The sequence below is a fragment of the Alligator sinensis genome, unplaced genomic scaffold (genome assembly GCF_000455745.1).
Source record: "Alligator sinensis unplaced genomic scaffold, ASM45574v1 scaffold290_1, whole genome shotgun sequence".
Classification (NCBI taxonomy): Eukaryota; Metazoa; Chordata; order Crocodylia; family Alligatoridae; genus Alligator; species Alligator sinensis.
This window is the reverse complement of record NW_005842755.1, coordinates 173571-195284: the sequence shown is the minus strand read 5'-3', so window position 1 is coordinate 195284 and position 21714 is coordinate 173571. Positions and strand designations below refer to the sequence as shown.

General features: G+C 42.6%; 1 protein-coding gene across 1 annotated transcript in view; it reads right to left on the bottom strand.

The window, feature by feature from the left end:
* HEXB (hexosaminidase subunit beta) overlaps nucleotides 1-21714 on the bottom strand; it is a 31499-nt gene that overhangs the window by 7248 nt on the left and 2537 nt on the right. The window contains exons 2-13 of the mRNA XM_014525151.2: nucleotides 21673-21709; nucleotides 15102-15167; nucleotides 14473-14519; nucleotides 13327-13437; nucleotides 11849-11950; nucleotides 10294-10423; nucleotides 8495-8675; nucleotides 7803-7889; nucleotides 6763-6835; nucleotides 4673-4847; nucleotides 2369-2459; nucleotides 2086-2190 (exon numbers count right to left, since the gene is read on the bottom strand). Of these exons, the coding sequence (XP_014380637.1) occupies nucleotides 2086-2190; nucleotides 2369-2459; nucleotides 4673-4847; nucleotides 6763-6835; nucleotides 7803-7889; nucleotides 8495-8675; nucleotides 10294-10423; nucleotides 11849-11950; nucleotides 13327-13437; nucleotides 14473-14519; nucleotides 15102-15167; nucleotides 21673-21709 (1205 nt within the window). The remainder of the gene's footprint in view (nucleotides 1-2085; nucleotides 2191-2368; nucleotides 2460-4672; nucleotides 4848-6762; nucleotides 6836-7802; nucleotides 7890-8494; nucleotides 8676-10293; nucleotides 10424-11848; nucleotides 11951-13326; nucleotides 13438-14472; nucleotides 14520-15101; nucleotides 15168-21672; nucleotides 21710-21714) is intronic.

Genomic DNA, 21714 nt, shown 5'->3' with positions numbered 1-21714 from the left:
GCCCCTTTCCCTGCCTATGCAGGGGGTCGGACTCGATGATCTATTGAGGTCCTTTCCGACCCTAACATCTATGAATCAAGGAGATCCTTCTGGATAAGATGGTAGAGGGCAACATCCTGAGGGACAGCCAGCACGGGTTTGTTGTGGGTAGGTCTTGCCTGACCAATCTCATCTCCTTCTATGACTAGGTGACATATCACCTGGACAAGGGAGAAGATATCATATATCTGGACTTTAAAAAAGCCTTTGATCTGGCATCCCATGACCTCCTCAAGGAAAAATCTGCCAACTGTGGCCCAGCTTCACCACAGTCCGGTGGCTGGAAAATTGGCTCCGAGGACGGACCCAGAGAGTAGTGGTAGATGGTAGCAAATCATTATGGCACTCCGTGACCAGTGGCATCCCCCAAGGCTGTATTCTTGGACTGGTTCTCTTTAACATCTTTATCAACAATGTGGACATTGGTGTCAGAAGTGCACTGTCTAAGTTCACCAATGACACTAAACTTTGGGGCATAGCGTCCACACCTGAGGACAGGCTAGTGGTCCAGGCTGACTTGGATAAACTTAGTAAGTGGGCAGATACAAACCTGATGACATTCAATGTTGATAAATGTAAGGTATTCCACCTGGGGGGGTGGGGAAAAACCTGCAGCATGCTTATAGGCTAGGCAGCGCTACGTTTGCTAGCACCACTGCTGAAAGAGACTTGGGGGTCATGATTGACCACAAGATGAACATGAGCCACCAATGCGATGTTGCAGCAGGCAAAGCAAACAAAGCTCTGGCTTGCATCCATAGATGCTTCTCAAGTAAATCTCAGTATGTCATTCTCTCCCGCTGTACTCAGCCTTGGTGAGGCCGTAGCTGGAGTACTGCATCCAATTCTGGGCTCCACAATTGAAGAAGGATGTGGAGAAGCTTGAGAGAGTCCAGAGGAGAGCCACATGCATGATCAGAGGACAAGAGAATAGGCTTTATGAAGAGAGGCCGAGAGCCATGAGACTCTTCAGCCTAGAAAAGTCCAGACTTGGGGGACCTGGTGGCTGCCTATAAGTACATAAGGGGTGTGCATCAGGATCTGGGGGAATGTCTGTTCACCAGAGCGCCCCAAGGGATAACAAGGACCAATGGTCATAAACACCTCCAAGACCGTTTTAGGCTGGACATAAGGAAAAATTTCTTTCCTGGCCAAGCCCCCAAGACCTGGAACAGACTCCCTCCAGAAGTGGTGCAGGCACCTACTCTGGACTCATTCAAGAAATGTTTGGATGCTTATCTTGCTGGGATCCTTTGACCACAGCTGACTTCCTGCCCCTGAGGCAGCGGGCTGGACTTGATGATCTTCAAGGTCCCTTCCAGCCCTAACTTCTATGAAATTAATGAAATCTCTCTGTTCCACCTAAGCCCCAGGACCTATTTCTCCATCCTCCCCTTTCAGACAATGCCTCTGTTCCCTCCTTCCTCATGCCACAGGCTGTATAAGTTCTCCCAATTCTCCATGACAAGCAGCTCTGCATACCCTTAAATCTCAATTCCTCTCTTCCCCAGCCTCCTCAGTTTCTTTGCCCACTACCATTATATAAATCATTCAGGGTGCCAATATGTCAAACTATTAAGAGGAGAGGTAGACAGTAGGAATATTATGCTATAAGGGATTAAGAGCTGAATGCCAGGTTGGTCCACACAATTGCAATCCTGCTTGAAGCTACAGCTGTACTATAAAACTAGTAGGGGTTCCATAGATTCCTTACCCCTCTTCTGGCTTTCTAATCTTCCTGCTAATTTTCTCCCTTGCTTCTGTCCCAAAAAACACCACACCAAGGTTCTACTCACTGCTGCCTAAAATAATCATTTAAACTTTGGAACTGATTAGACAAGGTGTTCAAGAACCATTTTATACAAACAGGCCAAAGACTTAATGCTGTGATGCCATTCGTCTTATAAGCCTAGTCAATAAGATAAAAGATTGCTGTGTAAGTGGATTGTTTTCTTATGGTTAATTTAGGATCATGCTTGAGCGTATTTGAAATCCACCATCTGACTGAATTAATCAGTCAAGTCTTACTGTAACTATTAATCTTACCTGAGCATGCGACAACGATGCTTAGTCAGTCTGTTATATGCATCACTTAAATTAGTCACGTTTTGGCTGCTCCAGAGCCTCTCTGCAATGGCACTTGCCCGAGGCCTGTACAAAGATATTAAACATTGCTATTAGCAACAAAATACAGGCTGAAGTAATAAACTCTGGCTCATTGCTAGTATAGGTCAGTGGTCCCACTGACCCACAGCATATTGCAAGATTAGTTCAGGTCCATTTTGATTAAAGTTTTCTGAAATCTAAAAGGGAACAAGAAGTTTTGTACCATAATCTTGGCGTGAGGTTAGTTGCATCCACAAACTCTCCCCAAAGGCAGGCTTCTCCACCTATCACCAGGCTTTTCTGCTTTTGACTCCCTGTATTCAAAACGGAAATAATTTGGAAGTTAGAAACTCCAGCATATGCATATAAACATAGTGCACTTATAAGTAGTCTATGATGAATAAAGCTGAGGGTAAATAGATGCTTCAGTTTCTAGACAGCTACTTAAACAGCTCAACTAGGAGTCATTTTATGAATGTAGACAGTAGGTGTATGGATAAAAGCTATAAGAAATAGAAAGGGCCAATGATTTGGGCATCATTACAGTTCTCAATATGACTTTGGTGACAGTAGGGTAGGTTGTGAGCAAATAACGCTGCAAATAACAGTTTTTTAAGCAAGCCATAAAAAAGGCAGCTGGACACTTAGAATCAAAGTTAGGGTTGGAAGGGACCTCAGGAGATCACCTGGTCCAACCCCCTGCTCAAAGCAGGACCATCCCCAACTAGATCATCCCAGCCAAAGCTTTGTCTAGCTGGGTTTTGAAAACCTCCATGGATGGAGCTTCTACTACTTCTCTGTTATTTAGAACTTGCAGGAAATCTTTAAAATCTACCTTTTAAAGTTGTCTCAAAAGTTTCAAGTTTTAGTCAAGTACTGGAGGACATAGCGTATTAGGACTGAAGGAAACTTTGCATCCTCCTTAGAACATGAGTAGGGGTCTACTCAAAATCAAAGCAGCCAGCTGCTTTTGCAGGCAGATCATGCGGCCAGCCGCCATTTTCATGAGCTTATTGCGCACCGTTGATTGGAGGAGAGGGGTGGGGCTGCACAACAGGCAATCTTCTCAACCAAATCAGTGGGAGTGGCAACCATCCTGCCTGCTTGTCCCTTTTATGCCGGGCTGCATAGCCAGGAGGCTTGCTGGCTCTCACTGGGGAGCCAGCATTTTATTTTGAGGGGGTTCCCCCCCCAGATTTCACAGAGATCACCCAATTTTGCAATTTCCATGAAATCCACGAAATAATAATTTGAGTAGGTCCCTAAACACAGGTCATGCCCAGGACTATAAGAATGGATTTTTGATTCAGCAACCGAATCTAAATAAACTTTGGTTTGCTCAAATATATTTTTTGGTTTTGTCAAAAAACAAAACAAAACAAAACACACCAAAAAAAAACAACAACCTAGAAAGCTTTTTGTTTAAAAGTGTTTTACAAGCACTTGAGTATAATGCAAGGCTAAATACCCTAAACTTCCCAAGGGAGGGATTTCTGGTAGTCTCCTTTTAAACACTAGATTAGCTGCTTACAGCATTAGCCCAGCATCTGAGATACCCAATTTCAATTCCCTCTCTTACTGGATCTCTCTGCATCACTCACGGAAGTACCCTAACACCCTCCCTCCTAGCTTATACTATATTCTTGGGTGGTGTTGTCAGACCCCCTCTGCTGAAATTGTTCCAATATGGATAACTAACTAGATGCTGGAACCCAGGTAGTCTACATGCCAGGAAAGTGTCCAAAGCCTGTACTGTTACTCTTGTGCTCTCAGTTACCATTTTAAAGTATTTTATAGATGTTGGTTTTATTTTATTGTTATAATATGAACATCGATATTATAATTACCAAAAAAGTATTTTATAGAGAGTGAAATCAAAAGCTTCAACAGGAGGGACTGAGCACACCCACTGCAGAATACCTGACAGCCTGGTGGTTAGGGAACTTACCTGAGAAGCTAGAGATGCAGGTTCAGATTCCATTAAGTGAAGAAAGAAACTGAACCTGGGTTTGCTACATTCTGGGCAAGTATTCAAAACCTGGAGCTAGGGGTAAAAGGCCCATCAGCATTGCCTCCTGCCAGCAGTTTGACTCTAGCACCAAAAATAGTTCCAAAGAACTACTGAACAAGGGAGTTGACTAGTCATCACTTGGAAATAGCCAGAATTGTTTTTGGTATACTTACAATTCACCCCAAAAAAAGTTTTGACCAGGTCTAACCATAACAGATTAAACCCCAAGTCCATCCAAACCAATATCATGCGTCAAAGAATGGCCAGTACCAATACTTCAGAGGATGGTGCAAGAAATTTAGGCTGATTTGGGAAATTTTACCTCAGCACATACCCTAATAAAAGTTTAGATGAAATATCTCACTTCAGGTTGCAAGTCTCTTTCACAGTTATGTTGGATTCTATAGCTCTGCCATTGCATGCATCTGTTTCTAAGCACAGAATAATGGCTGTATGTTAACAACATTTCATGCCTTTTGAGAAGCCACATACAAGTTCAAAAGCAATTTAACAAACCAAGAAAGTTGAGTGGCTCAACACTGTAGTATTTCTTCCAGTCTTGCCCGTAACTAATGTAGTCTAAGTACCAAGGAGCTGCCAGGATAGTGGTGAACCCAGCTTGTGTTACACGGCTCAGTTCTGCACAGTACTGGTTCCCAATCCACACTTCAACAACTGTGTCTGGTTTTAGCTAGAAAAATGAAAACATGGATTTTTTTAAAGGGTTAGAAGTGATTTTGCCACTAGTCCCATCACTAAATACCAATACTAAGTCTCATACTTAAGGGATTTTTTTTGTTGAAATAAGCATTTAAAAAGTGATCATAGGCATCTATTTTGGTTTTCTTTTGAAGTATTGATTCTTTGCTATAGAAGTTCTTAGTCTTGCCATATCACTACTAAGCCTGTTTGTGTTAAAGGAATTCATAATACAGCGTAGCCCAGAACATGCATTAGCTTTGTAAGTATTCAACTGAATGTGATTTTCTTCCATAAGCTATTGTCAGACTGTCAGTGATTAATGTTTGTTCCAGATGCAGCTTTAGGAGGGAACTCAGCCCAAAAACAGGATCCATGGTTTCTCCCACCCTTCCAAGAGACTTGGAAATTCCTGTTCTACCCATTTTACTTGCCAGAGATGTACTGATTTGAGGTTGACCTCAATCCTGTACAGCTTTACCATATTTACTCAAATCAAAGACAAGATTTTTTCCCCACCCAATCAGCAGGGGATGGGTGGGAGCTTCATTTTGGATTCATGTACCAGCCTGGGGTAGGCAGCAACTCAGTTCTGGTTTTTGCCTCAGGCTCACAACGGAAGCTGGAGTTGAGCCATCATCTGCCCTGGGGTCAGAACAGTTTTGGGGGAGTGTGAGGGTGACAAGGGTGGGAGAGTGGAACCTGCAGCCTTCTCTCCCACCCCATGCCCACACCCTTTCTCCCCTCTCCCAGCTGCCCACTCCCTACTTACTTTTTGCAGGGGGTGAGGGCAGGCACCCTGCCACTGCTTTCCCCACCATCATGAACACCACGTGCCGCCAGAGGCTGGAGGGGCATGGCGAACTATCGCAGGCAGTGGTGGCGGGACTGTGGCAGAGGTGAGCTACTGCAGGCAGCCACAGTGCTGGCGGCGGTGGGAGGGTGTGGGGGGAAAGCAAGCACCGACCGGTGGTCAGCGACCACCCGCAGACACTGCTGGCAGTGGCAACTGGTGACCACCTGCAGACACCACCAGCAGTGTTGGCGATGAGGGGGATGGTGGCAAGCGGCAGCCGCCCACAGGCACCGCCAGCAGTGTCGGCGGTGCCTTTTTGCAGGGGATGCACCGCCAAGCTCAGGAGGTGCACATGTACCCATGTGCAATCCCTATGCATCACCAATGCCCACCAAAGCAGTGGGGGCTACGAATTTAAGACTACCTTCCTCTAATTAATTATTAATTCATAATTTTCCATGTATAGAATCTGGTTATTGGGGGGGGGAGGTCATCTTGATTCAGGTAAATACAGTAAGTACATATAGTTTCAGAAGTCAAACTATTTACGTTTTTGCAGATTTTGGGTTTAGTCTACAAAGTTTGGGCCGCATAGTTTTTGGCTTTAGGAATAAAAAGATCAGAACACACTCATGCACACCAGCTCTCATTGGTAATACCTCTGGCATCAATGAAGCTATACTGACAGAATAACTTGTCAGCTTAGCTTGCGTATTTCAGGGATGCGGTGTAACTAAGCCAAAAGAATAACTCCTTCTATATCTACAGTAGGAGTCTCTTCGGACACACCTATGCCAGCATAACTATTTCATCAGAGAATTCATTGTGTTGATGTGCATATGTTCATACATATTGCATTTTTGAAGCCTATCACAATACTGTACTGCTAAGGTCCCTGCCACACATTCAAATTAAAACTCGATAGAAACCAGTTGCACATTTTCAAGCACTAACTTTGTAGCTGGTTGGCTCTTTTTATAGCTGGAGCAACATTTTTATGGGGTGATAATTATTTTGCAAGTTTATTATGTAATTAACCAGTTAATTGTGTAATATATGTAAGATGTGGTAGGGGCCAAAGCAATGCATCTGTCTACTTGTCAGATCTTACCTTTGCTCCATTATCAAATACTTCCTGCCAGACAACATAGCCTTTGTTAAAAGAGGAAACAATATCCAAGATTCTAGAATTAAAAACAGAATTACATGTAAGAACTACCACTATCACACTTCAGTCTTGAATTTACTGCAGAGATATTGACCCGTGTCATGTTTGTATCTTAACAAGCTTTGTAAACAAAAGCATATCAACCAAGGTGATGAGACTTAAGTATTTTTTAACTGTCATTGGTCTGCCCCATACAGGACACCTACCTATGAAAACAATGTGCAAACAATGTGCAAATATGGCTATACTGCATCTGGATGTTTGTGAGCATTAATGCAAACTAGTGTCTCCAGCCAGAGACTCTCTACTACAAAGTCAACGGAGTTGAACAGCTGCTTAAAAGCACTGGAGGTAAGTCAATATCAACAAAAAGGAATGAAGAAAAAATGGTTGTACAAAAGAAACAAAGGTCCTTCTAGTATACTAATTATAAAAGCTAACTGATCTCAGATTTACAAGTAATATTTAAAGTGATATGTGCATTTAGATTGCTCATAACTATAACATCCAAAAGTGGTGTCCAACTAACATTGCAATGAAGTTGTAAATTTAATGCTAGAAGTTTGAAAGAGGGGGAGTGGTCTCCTAGGGCACTTTTACATGTGCTCTGGGGGTGGGGGATGCTTTAATCAGAGCAGCTTGTGTATCAGCATCCCTGTGCTTAAAAATGAGTTTTAGTTCAAGCTCCCCCACCACCATTTTTGAGCATGGGGATGCTGATACACAAGACACAGGAGGCTGCTGAAGCATGGCAATTGTCCCACTCTGGACTCAATTAATCGAGTCTGCTCCAACATGCTGCAATTACAGAACATAGGAGCAGCTTCTGCGCTCATTGCCAGGTTTTGTGTGTTACTCTAACCGCAGCAGCACCTCAGCCACATACATGCTACAGTCTGATTTAAACCAATTTTGATTTTAAGGGTAAGTTTTTGGAGGCTAGGAAAAAAGAGCTGGGAAGAATGTGAAACAAAATTACTTACTTCTGAATATAGTAAGATTCCAGTTTAGCATAGTCAGTGCCAAGTCCCTGCTGCTTCATGAACTTGTTCACATCAGGGTTAGATTTCCTTAGAAAATGGGGGGGAAAAGCAGTAGTATGATACCCAAACCCAAATTTTAGTAATGTTTTTTTGTATGCAGCATAGGGAATGGGAGGGTGCCGGATAACAAAACATGCCAGTTATCTGAGAGGCCCGAACAGGTGTCCTTGCATGTTTGGGCCGCCACCTCTCCCGCTGCATCTGGGGTGCCGCTCCTCCTGTGGGCCCCGAGAGAGAGGGAGGCAGGCCTTGCGCAGGCTGCTATGCCCTGGGCTGTGGGGGCTTGGCAGCGTAGACTGCTTTGCCGTGAGGGCTTGGCGAAACTGGAAGTGCCACAGTAGGCACTTCCAGTTTTGCTTTTACCTTACAAGTTGGTGTGCCAGTTAATAGAGCATTCCGGCTTGTAAGGTGCCAGATAATGCAGCTTTTACTGTATTTATTTTGAGTGTTTCCCCAGGAAACTCATCAACAGCTGGAAACGCTTCAACCTGTTGTATAGTCAAGTAATCTAACTAGAATTAGAAGAAGCCTTTTGGGTCAAAAGTTCAGCCCCTATATCAAGCAGGGAATGCCATAATTCAAAGCATAACTACATTAATACCTGCCTAAACCAAGCAACTCTCTCATCATACCAGCAAGTGAAGTCCACTTCGTCTCCTCCCAAATGGATGAAGACTTCAGGAAATGTGCTACTAATTTCTTTGAAGAATGCAGTCATAAATTCGTAAGTTGTATTCAAAATGGGGTTTACAGGTCCAAAAGAACCACTTGGTTGCTCTCCATTGTAACATGGTGTAAGGAGGTCTTTTTGACCTAATAAAAAAAATGATAGGAAATGCAACATTATGTAATCTTTAGTATAAAAAAGTGTTTCAAACTTCTATAGTCCCAAGACTAATTATGTATTATTGCCATTTGAAATGAGAAAACAGGAGTGTGGGGATAAAATGGCTTGTCCAAGATGATAGAAGGAATCCAAGTTAGAACTTGTGACTTTCCATCTGTCATGCCTGTGCCCAAACCACACATTATTTACAGAACATGTTACCGACTGGATTCATCCCTGGATGGGAAATTCCACAGTAAGCCTAAAAAAGAAACAAAGTCACCGCAAAATTTTCCAAGATGATCTCTCTAAACATTTCAGACAGCAGCTTCCAGGCAAACTTTTCTGAGTGCTCTCTCTGTGTCCTGCCCCTGCCCTGGCCCCTATATTAAAATGCTTCTCATAGCATTGAGTAAGATAGAGTTTATACTCCAAAAGTATTGAGACAAAATGTAGACCAAGCAACAAGGGGAAGACACAAAAGGTATGATAAAAGAAATTGTGCAGAAGTATTGCCTCCTGACTTATCAACATGCATAGGGCTCAAATTGCATGAACAAAGTTAATGAGACCAGAACAAGAGTTCTAAAATGTTAGTGGTACAGGGAATGGTTGCTCCTCCATTTCTTTCTCTCTCATTTCTTTATCTGTATTCTCTGCTATCTGAGTAACTTTACTACAGTATAGATGCTCCCTGCACTGTGCCCTCTGGCTGAATGCAGTCAGCAAATAAAAGCAGCACCTACTGGCCAAAGGCCTGAACTACAGAAATAGCACAGTGCCACCTGGTGGTGAAAGAAAGTAATTACAAGTCTGAGTCGCTTGGTGTTTGCACGCCACAAATCCATAGATGGGGTGATGGAAGTGGTGGCGATGCAAACGAAAACATGTCTGAGCAGCTTTATTTTAATGCACCGAAAAGACTTTTAAAGTGGTGGGAAATCCCACCCGTGCAAACACAAACACAGTTGTGGCGGCATAAACGGGAAATCTCGTGGCATGTACAAACAGCCATAGGCTCCTAAAGACAGGGTTCTTTAGCCACCTTGCCCACCACCTAGCTGCAAGGCTCCATTTTCCTTGCAGCAATTAATGCAAAGCAACATGAAAAGATCATTAAAGGAGCCAAGGGGAAAGAGGAAACATTTGCTTCATTCTATCCATTTGATATCTTTACCCATTTTTATGGCTGGGGAATTTCTCTACCAAGTTTCTTTTCATTGCCTGTAATCCAGTGTTTGGTCACTTGACACTAAGTCTAGACTTCTGTCGCTCTTGGAAAACAGCAGTGTTGATTGCAACTGAGAAGCAGTGTCCAAGCAAGTTAGCTAGCCAACTACATCTCTGAAAGAGTCCCCCAGAATGCTGGGCCAAGCAAAACACCAACAGAAATGGTCTTTCTTGAAGTTAAGAGATTCAGCTCGGTAGTCCACCTGGTAGATTTTCCTGACTACCAGTTGTTATATCTACATAAAAAACAAGAGACCATTCTACGTTAAGGACTTAAAAGTAGCTGATTAGAAATATAGTGTACCCTGAGCACGGCCACTAGTTTTTATGGTAACATTATACTGTGTCACCTTGTGAAAGGCAGATGCAACTTACCTTTCCCCCAAGATTGGGTATGTCCTGGAGTATCAAATTCTGGGATAACCCTAATACCTCTTAACCGAGCATACTCGATCACCAGACTGATGTCAGAGGGGGTATAGACATAGTTATAGGAATAGGATCCCTGTGAAATGAAATGGTCAGATATAAAAGACAGGTTTTTGTAATAAAAAGGTATGTCAGGAACTTAAACTCCAGTTCCATTTTTTTGCAACTACTTTAATTAAGACAGAAGCAATTAGGTAAACGGGCCAAATAACTGCACCAAAAGAATTAAGTGCAAGTCAGAGATGGTTATGGTCAGAGGACAGACTGGCCCAGAGATACTTTTTTTGCCGCAGCATAACATCTGTTTTCAAGAAGGGTCTGTGACAATGAAATTAAGTCAGTTACTTTTTTCAGTTGAAAACAATCCTGACAGTACAAGCAAACTGCTGTAAGTCATGGATCTGTCATATAGCTTCAGCAGACAGCTTTTCTGTACAAACATTTCCCCCCCTACACCCATCCTTTTGCAACAGCAGTTCTGGTGCTGAAATATTATAGGCCCTCATTGGCCATGTAGGAAAACAGATTGATAGGAAATGTCAGCAAATTGAGGAATTGGTTGGTAGTTACCATGCCTCTAGTTGTCAAGTTCAGTCTATTGCCTCATTTGATATCAGTGTCCATTTTGTGATGCTAATTTGAACACCAGGCCCCCACCTTCCCTCTGTAGTCCCCAGCAGAAGTGAGAGTGACATGAGCTTTTTTTTTTTTTTAAACATTATACCAAACTGCTGCTTTCAAGAGGAAGTAACATGCCCCTTCGTGACCAATATTGTCTCAAGTTTCAGTTTAACCTCTAACAGCTTCCGCATTGAGTCACAAGCTTTAAAAAAAAAAAATTACGTGTTACTGAGGCAAGATGCGTTCCTTCCCTTTACTTAAGTGTTGCCAAGAATCTTGGGAGACCTGCTGCTATAGGTAGGAGACCTAATAGCAGGAATCTTGGGAGACTTGGGGCTAATCACCATACTGGAATTCCAGTAACAGACTAATTTAAGTGTTTAAATTAACAATACTACTGTACTAAAGTATATAGAGCAGAGCCTCACTAACAACAGGCAAACTCTGCAAATTAGGAAGTGAGTAAACACCATGCACAATGCACAGTTTAACCAGTGTTGTCTTGTACTCTAGACAGTTCAGAGTGTACTGCCTTTTGTGAAGCTGAAATATAGGCATGAAATTTCACATCTAACTTTATCTGGTCTTGGAAAATTGCAACAGAAGCCACTGAAATATTCCAGGCATGCACATATAGCAAGTTTATAATTGTGAAGACAGTAGGTGAAAGCTGTAGGGTAGTGTATGGACCCTTATGTGGTAAGCAAAACCTATGAAGTGGCAGATGCTTGTTGACTGTAAGTTACACTGGACACTACCAGTGTAATTTTTCCAAGGCCAGACAACAAGCTAGATAAGTATTTACTTTGTTTGCCTGCGTACATTTTATTTTGGAGAACTGTATAAGGAACTTAAGGGCTTCACTATTTGGTTTACTCACCTTGTTACTCAAATCTGGGAAAGTGATGCTCTGGTAAGGGAATGAATGGTCATCTACTATATGCCAGTGGAAAACATTGAACTTATTAAAAGCCATAGCGTCCTGCAATAAACAATGCAAGGTAACATTTTGGTTAACTGCTTCATGCTTTTTGCAGAGCTGAAGGGGGGCACTGGTCCCTTTCAAGTCAGTCTGGTTAAAGCTGTGCCATCCTGTAGTGCCCAAAAGGACCAACAAACAATGAAGGAAAAAAGTTCTTTGTTACCCCCAGGTCATCCTGAACCCTGGAAATATAAACTCAAAAGCTTCTAGCTGTTTCTCCTCTTTTCAACTATTCAGTGCTTCAGCCTTTTAGCACATAGTCTGTCTGATCCTGCTTGGCTGGGTAGTCAGAATGCAACTGTCTGATTAAAACATATTTATATTTCACACTAAATCTGGCTAACTCTCCATCCACAGTGCTGCAGTTGGACAGTCATAAACTACCACCAGTTTCCACTTACCAAGTTTTTAGTTGTTTGAAATTCAATCTAGGGCTACTGAAACCAACCCACATGTGCAAAATATGCTAACTGTTTCCTTTTCATTTCCCCTTATTTACAGTCTATCTGGTATAGACACTCTTATTTTGTTAAAACACAATCAAAATTTCCTATGTTAATACTATGAATTCCGGGCATTGAAACTGGATAGAATGTATGAGCTTTCCTGCTTTTGGTTAACAATATGCATCTCTTTAGTCAAACTGATTCTCAAGTCAAGTGAGGACTACAGTTCTCCTCAGCCCCAGCACCTCCAACCTGTATCATCCACTTAGAACAAATATTAGTCAACTGGCAGTTACCACTTTTCAGAAATGAATGGTGGGTTATCCTTCAAATGCTCCTCCCACCCCCCAAGCAAATGATTTCTGGTTCCACTGTCCTTACTGAAGCACTACAGTACTTCCCATATCTGGTGATAACTCCCGAGCCTGATAAACGTGTATGTTAAGAGACTGCTGCTTTGAGCATCTAAAATGTCACTCCCAATTAGACAGTTATAACTGCTCTTACAAGATTAGTAATGAATTCAAATTAAATATTATCTTAAACATGGGAGAAGAGCATTCTTGTTTCTTTAAACGATGGAATTCAATCACTCAAGGTTCCTAGTGCTCGCTCCCTGACAAACTTTTTAAAATTCTGGTCCTTTCCTATGGTCAGTCAATTTCTTACACTGAAATATTAAAATTACAGCCAGGTGTGCATGCAGGCAGAGGCAGCTATACAAAGAGACTTGAGTTGCCTAGCACCTCTAAAATTAGGATCAAGGTCTTGGATTTCTAGCACTAATCGATGATCCTAATAAGTATTGAAAATAATGAATGGCTACTCACTATTTAACACTATTTTTGTGAAGTTTGTCAATAAACAGTACAATAAGTACTGGGCAGACATTTAGGGAACATATCTGTTAAATCAAAACTGCTAACTTACCAGGTTTGTAAAAATAGTTTTCAAAGGTAGGTAGTGTCTTGATGTATCAAGTAAGATTCCTCTGTGAGCAAATCTTGGGAAATCAGTGATTTCAGATTCATTGATAAAGAACTATTATTAGAACAGAATTTGAAGATTAGAAAGATACAATTGTTTTAATAGTATTTTTATGACCTTCTCATGTTAAGATGTATTATCTTGTACAGGACCACAGCTCAAACAGATTTCTTATTTTCTGCATTTTAAATTAATGAACTATCAAATGTAAGAGTTAACTAACTTGAAGTTAACTAACTTCAAAGGAGTATTTTACAAAGAAAGATGACACTCACAACACTGCACTTGGTTTGAGGGGCCATGATAGAGGAAGGACAGATGAGTGCGTGGAGCTATGGAGGTCTAAAGTGCAGCAAGCAATAGATGGGTCCACTGACCACCAGATGATTAGGTGGATGGAGGTCGCTGATGACTGGTTAAGTGGATGCAGGCTCTCATGCTAATGTTGAGTGGGTAGCAAGCAGGAAGTGGTGGCAAGTTGCCATTAGGGCAATAAATGAGGGTGGCCACCTGGGGCCTGTCACCTCTGGACTGTAGTTTTGTGATCAGGGCCAGAGGGGCTGGATTTGGGGCCAAAACAGTGCATTGCAGAATGCCTGGAGGACTGATTAGGCTGCTTGTCCCATGATATTGCAGGACAACCATTCAGATGTCCTTCATCATAAGTATGGAACAAATCATTAGTACCTTTTATTCTGCAGAACCTTTTGGCAGCTTTGTCCTGTGACAAGCAACAAGAACATCTGAATACTTGTGCACTGTTCTAGGCATGCTGAGAAAGGATAAAGCTTTAAGGTTTTACTGTGTATTCTGTAAATGTCTATGTCCATGTGATATGCCCGATAGAGTACAATAAAGAAGTGTTATTTATATAGTGCTGAAAGTGTATAGAATACTCTCTGATGGATAATCTGCATCAAAACAAAATGTATACCTTGCCCCAAAAAATGTCCCGTGTTCTCCTGGAGAATGTTGTTCATAGCCCAAGAGCGATCAAAGAAACCAAAAGAAGATTCCTCTTCTAGCAATAGCTATGTGGAGTGCTAGTGGTAACAAAACTGTGCATTTTTAGTTAACTGTTATACTTACACTTCCATAATCATCTTCATAGACCAATTGGCTAAAGGTTTCCAGACCTAAAAAGACCACATTAGGTGTTAATAACAAGTGTTTCCTTGAGAAGCAGAATTCAATACAAGACCCAGACCAGTTACTGTATTGTACATAGCTAGGAAAGCTCAGCTATCCTTTGAGATGCGCTTCTCTACATTATTTGGGGTCTTTGTGGAGACTGAGATGAAACACTGGAAAAGAATGATTAATCCTGAAGATGAAAACAACATTTCTATATACAATATTGTATGTATAAATGCATCAATTGTAGCTCAATTGTAACAGATTCATCTCTTAACACAAAAATCCTACTAAGATGCTGTTATTTGGCAGGTAAGTACAATAATGACAATTCCAATTCTAGTTTCAATCATTAGCAAAGGAATAGTTGTTACAGAACCATAAAAACTCCCAGTTCAATAGAAAAAGTCTAGTAATTTGGATAACATTTCTGTTATCATTGTTCTCACAAATGTTCACTTTCTGGATTCAGTTCAGATTCAGTTAAGTGGGAATGCAGTTTTGTTTCTAACTGTCTTAAGTATGAAAATATGAATCATCTGCTTGAGAAAATTATAGAGGAGAAATGTCAAAAGTGATCTTACCTCTTAATGCACCCCAAACCTTTTCCGCCTTCAATATAGCTACAGGTTCCGTTACATGTAAATTATCTTTGAAAGAAGAATCACAAAATATAGGTTATTCATTCAAAATAGCAACTAACAGGCAGCGAGGATACGACTTAAACATATACTATCCTTTTTCGTGTATCAACTTTCAACTGTGACCTCTGCTGCTTTAATGGTGGAATCCTACCACTGTTTGGCATTTACCATATTTATCTGAATTTAAGATTATTTCAGATTTGAACACAACCCCCCAGTAATTAGATTCTACATAAGAAGAATGTATAAATTTGTTACAATTTTTCATGCATAGAATCTGATTATTGGGGGATTGTCATAAATTCGTTCCCTCCCCACTGCGGCGATGGGGAAAGCAGTGGATGGGAAGGGGAAGCAGGTACCCCCTATTGCCTGTCCTCTACCAACCACTTACCCCCCACCCCCACAATGATGCTTTCCCCACAAAGCCTGTGCGCCCTTGCAGGACCTGTGTGCCCTACTGCCTGTATCCCCCAATGCCTGCCCTTCCTCAAAACCACAGTGTACAATGAGTTCCAGCTGCAGCCTGGAACACAGAACATATGCTGGCTCTGGCCCCTGCCTGACCAGACAGCAGCAGCAGTGGCAGCTGTAACTGCTGTGTCAGAGCTGGAGTCAAGCCTGGAGCCATCACCATCACCGCTGCCTGGGCTGGAGCTGAAGCTGTGACTCAGAGTAAACTGGAGTGGCAGGGCAGGAAGGAGGAGAGAAATAGGTGGCAAGGGAGCAGAGGCAGTGCAGAGCAGAGGTGGCAGGGGATAGATAGGAATGCATAGCAGCTGGGAGTGCACCAATACAGATTTTTGGGGCCAATAAGGATATCTGATTTTTAAGGAGGCATATCAGTCGATACCGATCCGATTTCCGATACAGTGTGGAGAGCTGCATCCAGCTGGTAAGCCTGTTGTGGTGTGTGGTGGTGGGGGGCGGCTCCTGCTGCTGCGTGGACCCCAGGAGGGCACCGGGGGCATGTGCCCCCGGATCTGCATGGGGTAGGGCAGGGTGGACAGCAGCGGTGCTGAGAGGGAAGCCTGTACAGAGCTTTGCATCCATGCAAGATGCTTACACAAGGCAAACCACTAAACCATATCAAACAATAGGTCCTATTCCTCCATTTCACAAAAAGGAAAGATATGCTAAGTAATGGTTAGTTTGTCAGGTCTAATCATACACTCTTACTAGAATAGGGACTAGCTTCCATTCCTATATGCTCTATGCCTGTCGTTTTTAATAGTGATATATCAAGTTATATTATGTGATACAATATTAAAAGATATGTTATAAAAAAGGATGCGTCAAGATTTAAGCTATACTTTAAATTCAATCTAATCTAAGTGCACTCTGTAACGGTACCCTTCAATATAAGGAAGCTTCATTACCCAGGCAGCCTAATCAAAGGTCTACAAATAGTTCAAGCCATGTTGTTTACTGTAATTTGAAGTGGGTGATTAAGCATTTTCAGCAAAGAGATGTATTTCTAAAGAATATTTCCTTTGTCTTAAACAAATACTATTGTATTGAAGTAGCAAATGCAAAATATAACTTTTTAAAGGTGAAGCAACTAAAATGTCATGAGACTGAGGCCTGATTCCATAAGACTTTAAAGAAAACTTTGGACAACTGCCAATCTTACTAACTGTATCAGTAAAATGTAGAGATTAATCACATATTGGTACAGATGACTAACTGCTTAGAATTATTTCACCCACTTATTTCTTCTTGGGAGATGGACCAAACAGATGAGTCCACTATCTGTGTCTTGCAGCACAATGAGCTACTAAACGGAGACAGAACCATGTAGAAGAATGAAAGGCTTTACAAAATACCTATTAACTTCAAGACAGAAGATTTTGCAGGTAGCTACACATTCTGATGCAAAAAAATAAATGGAGTAGTGCAAAGCTGGCCATACAATTGTACCCCAAAGGAGTCCACAGAAAGTAGCCAGAGAAACTAAGTTGCTCACCAGAGCTACACCAACAGGTATTTATTTTATGTTCTAATACAGTGGTGGCCAACCTTTTTGGCAAGAGTGACACTAATCAGCCACTGCCATTGCCCAGTGTGACCAAATCCCATTACCACTGGGACATGGCAACACTGAATTTGGCTGTATCTATTTTTGCAGATCCTGCAGCTCCAAGCCCGTATGGACTTTTGATCGCTACCTCCTCACCGACTGCCACTCTGCTTCCTGCCCCAACCCTCTGATCTGTCACATGCCAAACACAGTGGGTGCCTGTGGGTTGGCCAACACTGCTCTAATGTCCTACAAACTTGTGGGGCACGAGAATTTGTAGAGAGATACTGGAATTTGCTAGACAAAACTGGAAGAAGCCATAAAAAGACATTTTCATTTTCATCACTAGAAAAGAAAGCCAATGCTCACAAAGGTGCTATATGAAATCTGGGCCAGAAAATTACCTAGATCAGCTGACAAGAGGAGGAAGCAAGCCACACTACCCAGCAATGCCCTGTGGTATTTAACACATTGATTCCCATATCAAAACATTTGAATGGGAGATACTATGCGCAAGACAGCCATCTGACCATTGTTTGTTAAACTGAAGTCACATCACAAATAATTACCTTGTCAACTCCATCTTTAAAAGACTTGTCTAATGAAACTATTGCAAGAATATAAACAGAATAAGATAAGTATGTTGATGCATTGAGGAACAGTGACTATTATCTCAAGATAAGGGTAATTACAATTGGAAATCTGAGCTGAATAATCAACCTTTGTGCCAATTCCAATTGAAGCATACCAAGGTAACTTGTGTATGTATATTTTTTTACTTAAAGTAACATCATTTATGTTAAATGTAAAGGTTTCTCAGCAAATACATACCTGTTTAAAGTCTTGTGCGTGACTAAAATAGTTTACTGAATACAGTTTAATTGTGATTCATTTAGTGTAACTTCTAGATAGCTATGTAGGGGGAAAGTCAAGTGTTGAGGCTGGCAAAGTCATTTACATTAAGCCTCATATTATTTGTAATGGAAAATATTTTTGTCTAAGTTCTATTCACTCTGAGTTTTGACTGTTTCTAAAAGTTCAATCTTCAAGTCATATTGATTGTGATCAAAATAACTGACCAAAAAACCACAAAAACCCACCATCAGGAAGTAGTAGTTTTGAATCAGCTTGTAAACTGATGATCATAGGTTTGTCATCATAGAGAAAGGCAGGAAGGGACCTCAAGAGATCATCTAGTCCAACCGGGAAGGTTTGGGGTTTTTTTCACTTGTTGAAAGTAAAAAGTGAAACATTTAACATAAGTGATGTTACTGGTAAAATTCTAAGGCAGATCTTATATTGTGTTTAATGTGTGATAACCTTTCATAAGTTTTAGTACTTCAACATGACACCACCTGAGCAAGGCATGGTTAAAATGACAAGTTTCTACTGTACAAACCTGACTGAAGTTGAGAATGATGTCTTGTACAGAGTTCCTTAACCCCAGGGTTCTACCAAATCTCAATTGCTTAGACTGATAGAAAAGTTTTACCTTAAAACAGGCCTTAAGTTTATGCTCTATATGGTTGCTTACTATACTAAGCATGCAGAAATATACTACCCTACTCTGTGCATGCTACCTATCAAATGAAAAGCAGTGTAATCATCTTCATGTGATACTGATCCTGGGCTGCTTCCCAAGCACTGCCCAATGCTTATTAGCACTGCTTGCAGTGTAATGTGAAGTTAGTTATACTGCTTCCTAATTCAAGAGTGTTTCAGCAGTATTGCCTGGTACAGTAAGCAAGCAGCATATGCATGCCCTTTATAAAAATACTATCCATACTGGGTTCAGTTTGGTAGCATGACTGCTACCAGTTAGCCATCTTTCCTTTGTTTAATGTAAAGTCTTGTTTGCTTTAAAAATCTTTTGGATAAATAACTCAACACTTATAATTCTTCAACTTACGCTAACGGGATAGCAATCCATTGAATACTGAAAAGCCTAACAGAGGTCAGAGCCGCAGCTGCTGCCTAGTGCCCCTTCCCACCCTTCCCCAGTTGCCTTTGCACCCCGCACTGCTCCTCCATTGAAGCATCATGTCCCTGTCTCCCACACAAGCCCCCTTTTCTCCATTCTCTGCCCCCCACCCCCCCCACTTACTTTTGCTCTGGTGTCAGTAGACTCCTATCTTCACTGCAGCCAGGAGAACTGACATGGGCCCATCCCCACTGCATAGCAGAGGTTCCAGCTCCATGCTGCTGCTATGGGACCAGGCTTGAGCCATGCTCCATACCCCAGGCTGCAGTGGGGGAATGTAGCCTGCTGGTGCTGGAGCAAAGGTAAAGGGGATGTAGAAAGGCATAGACTTAAGGGCAGGTGGAGACAGGAGGGGTGGGGGAGGGGAAGGGACCTGAGGCTGCAGGGGGCAGAAACAATGCAGAGCAGTGTACCAGGGGGACAGGGGAAGCAGGCCTGAGGCTGCAGGGGACAGGCACAAAGGAGGGAGAAGTAAGTGTGGGAGGGACAGGTGGCAGAGGCCAAGCTACCTGCCTGCCCCACTGGCTTCACACTACCTGTCCCCCTACTGCCCGTCTCCCACTGCTCCCTCTGCCTGTCCCCTGCTTCCCCTACCACAGGTCCCCCCACTACCTCCCCTATGTCTGCTGCCTCACCACCTGCCCCACCACTACTTCCCCCAGTCTGTCCCTCCACTGCCTGCCCCACCACCACCTCCCCCATGTCCCCACCACCTGCCCCATTACTACCCGCCTTATTGCCTGTCCCATCACCACCTGCAGTGGGGGGTGGGTACAAATTTAAGACAATCTTCCAATAATTAGATTCTCTACATGGAAAATTATAACAAATGTGTAAATTGTCCATGTACTGAATGTAATTATTAGGGGGTCATCTTATTTTCAGCTAAATACAGTATTTCATCTTCATTAGTTGAAAAGATGGGTAGCTCTGTAATATAAGATGCAAAACTAGACTGTGGAAGGTGGAGGAAGGATAGTGTTTTGACTATTTCTAAAGGTCACAATGCAGAATCAAATCTGGGGATGTGTCACGGTTACTAGAGAGACTATAGTCAAGGGGCCATAACAAGCATCATAAAAAGTTACAAGTACTAGCCTGGTTACCTGGGCATTAAATTGATAAGTCACATACTATAGCTGGGACTAGCTTATCGTAAACAGTAGGAAGAAAAAAAAAAAAATCACTGGGGCGGGGTGGGGGGATAAATAAAGCAATTAGTTACCTGGTGTTGCCATTGCAAAACATTTCCAACGCCTTTTTTAAGAGGTTGGGCAAACCACAAACCTTATTATGTAGCTTCATGTAGAACAAGTCTTTCAAATAAGCTGCAGTTACATGCCAGTGATGTGTGAGGTGAGGAAAAAATACTACAGGAGTCTGGAAGGGTTGTTTAGAGCTATCAAAAGAGAAATGCGATCGCAGACAGCAGCAGGATTTTCAGTGGAATCCTTCTTGTCCTTGAAAGCTGGCTACACCTTTCAACTCGAGGGTGGCCAGTCTACAGCACCTGGGCCATAGGCAGCCCAGCCTGTGTGCGCAGCATAGAGCAGCTTAGATAGGGTAAGTATTATCAAGCCCCTTTTATAAATTCATACTGCATCCACACCTTGAATACTATGCCCAGTTCTGGTTCCCCCACACCTCAAAAAAAAAGGAGACAGAAGAACTATAGAAGGTCCAGAGAAAGGCAACAAGGATGATCAGCAATATGGAGGGCCTTTCATATGAAGAGAGACTGAAGAGGCTTAGGCCTATTCAGTTCAGAAAAGAGATGCTTGAGGGGGAACATGATAAGCATTTACAAAAGACTAAATAGCAAAGAGAAAGTAAACAGGAATGGTATGATTTGCTCTCTCACAATACAAGAACTAGGGGTCACAAAATGAAACTAGCAGGTCGTAAGTTCAGAACGAACACAAGCAAGTTTTTCCACCCAGCACGTCATTCACGTGCGGCACTCGCTGCTACCGGATGCTGTGGAAGTGCACAGTTTAGCCAGATTCAAAAAGGGATTGGAAAATTCTTGGAGAAAAGGGGGCATCCGTTGCTACTGAGCATGGGAGTTAGGGACACTGCCTCAGTGCAAACTTCCTAGACCTTAAATGCTGGAGGCTGCAAATAAGAGGGGAACAGGGGGAAAACCCCTGGTCATGCCCTGCCCAGTTCACTCTCCCCTTTCAGGGTCTGCTCTCCGCCACTGGGTGACAGGGACCTATTGGGTGTGCCAAAATACTGTGGGCTTTGGCCCACCATGAAACACTAGAAGCCAAGGGAGGCCAGTGGGGACACACCAGTAGCTCTGGGGTCAAGGTAAAGGAAAGGCTGAAGTCTAGGACAGGTTGATAACGAGGGAGCTGGAAGCAGACACTGAGCAGAGCACACAGGCTGCCGCCCGAAACAGCGGGGAGCCCGCGGACTCCGACCCCTGGCCCTGCCGGGGCGGGGCGGGCGGTGTGCCGGGCAGGACGCTCTTGAGGAGAGGGGAGAGGCTGCTGCCAGGTACTCACAGGCCTCGCTGGACGTGGCGCCGGGGTAGCTGTCGCACTCGT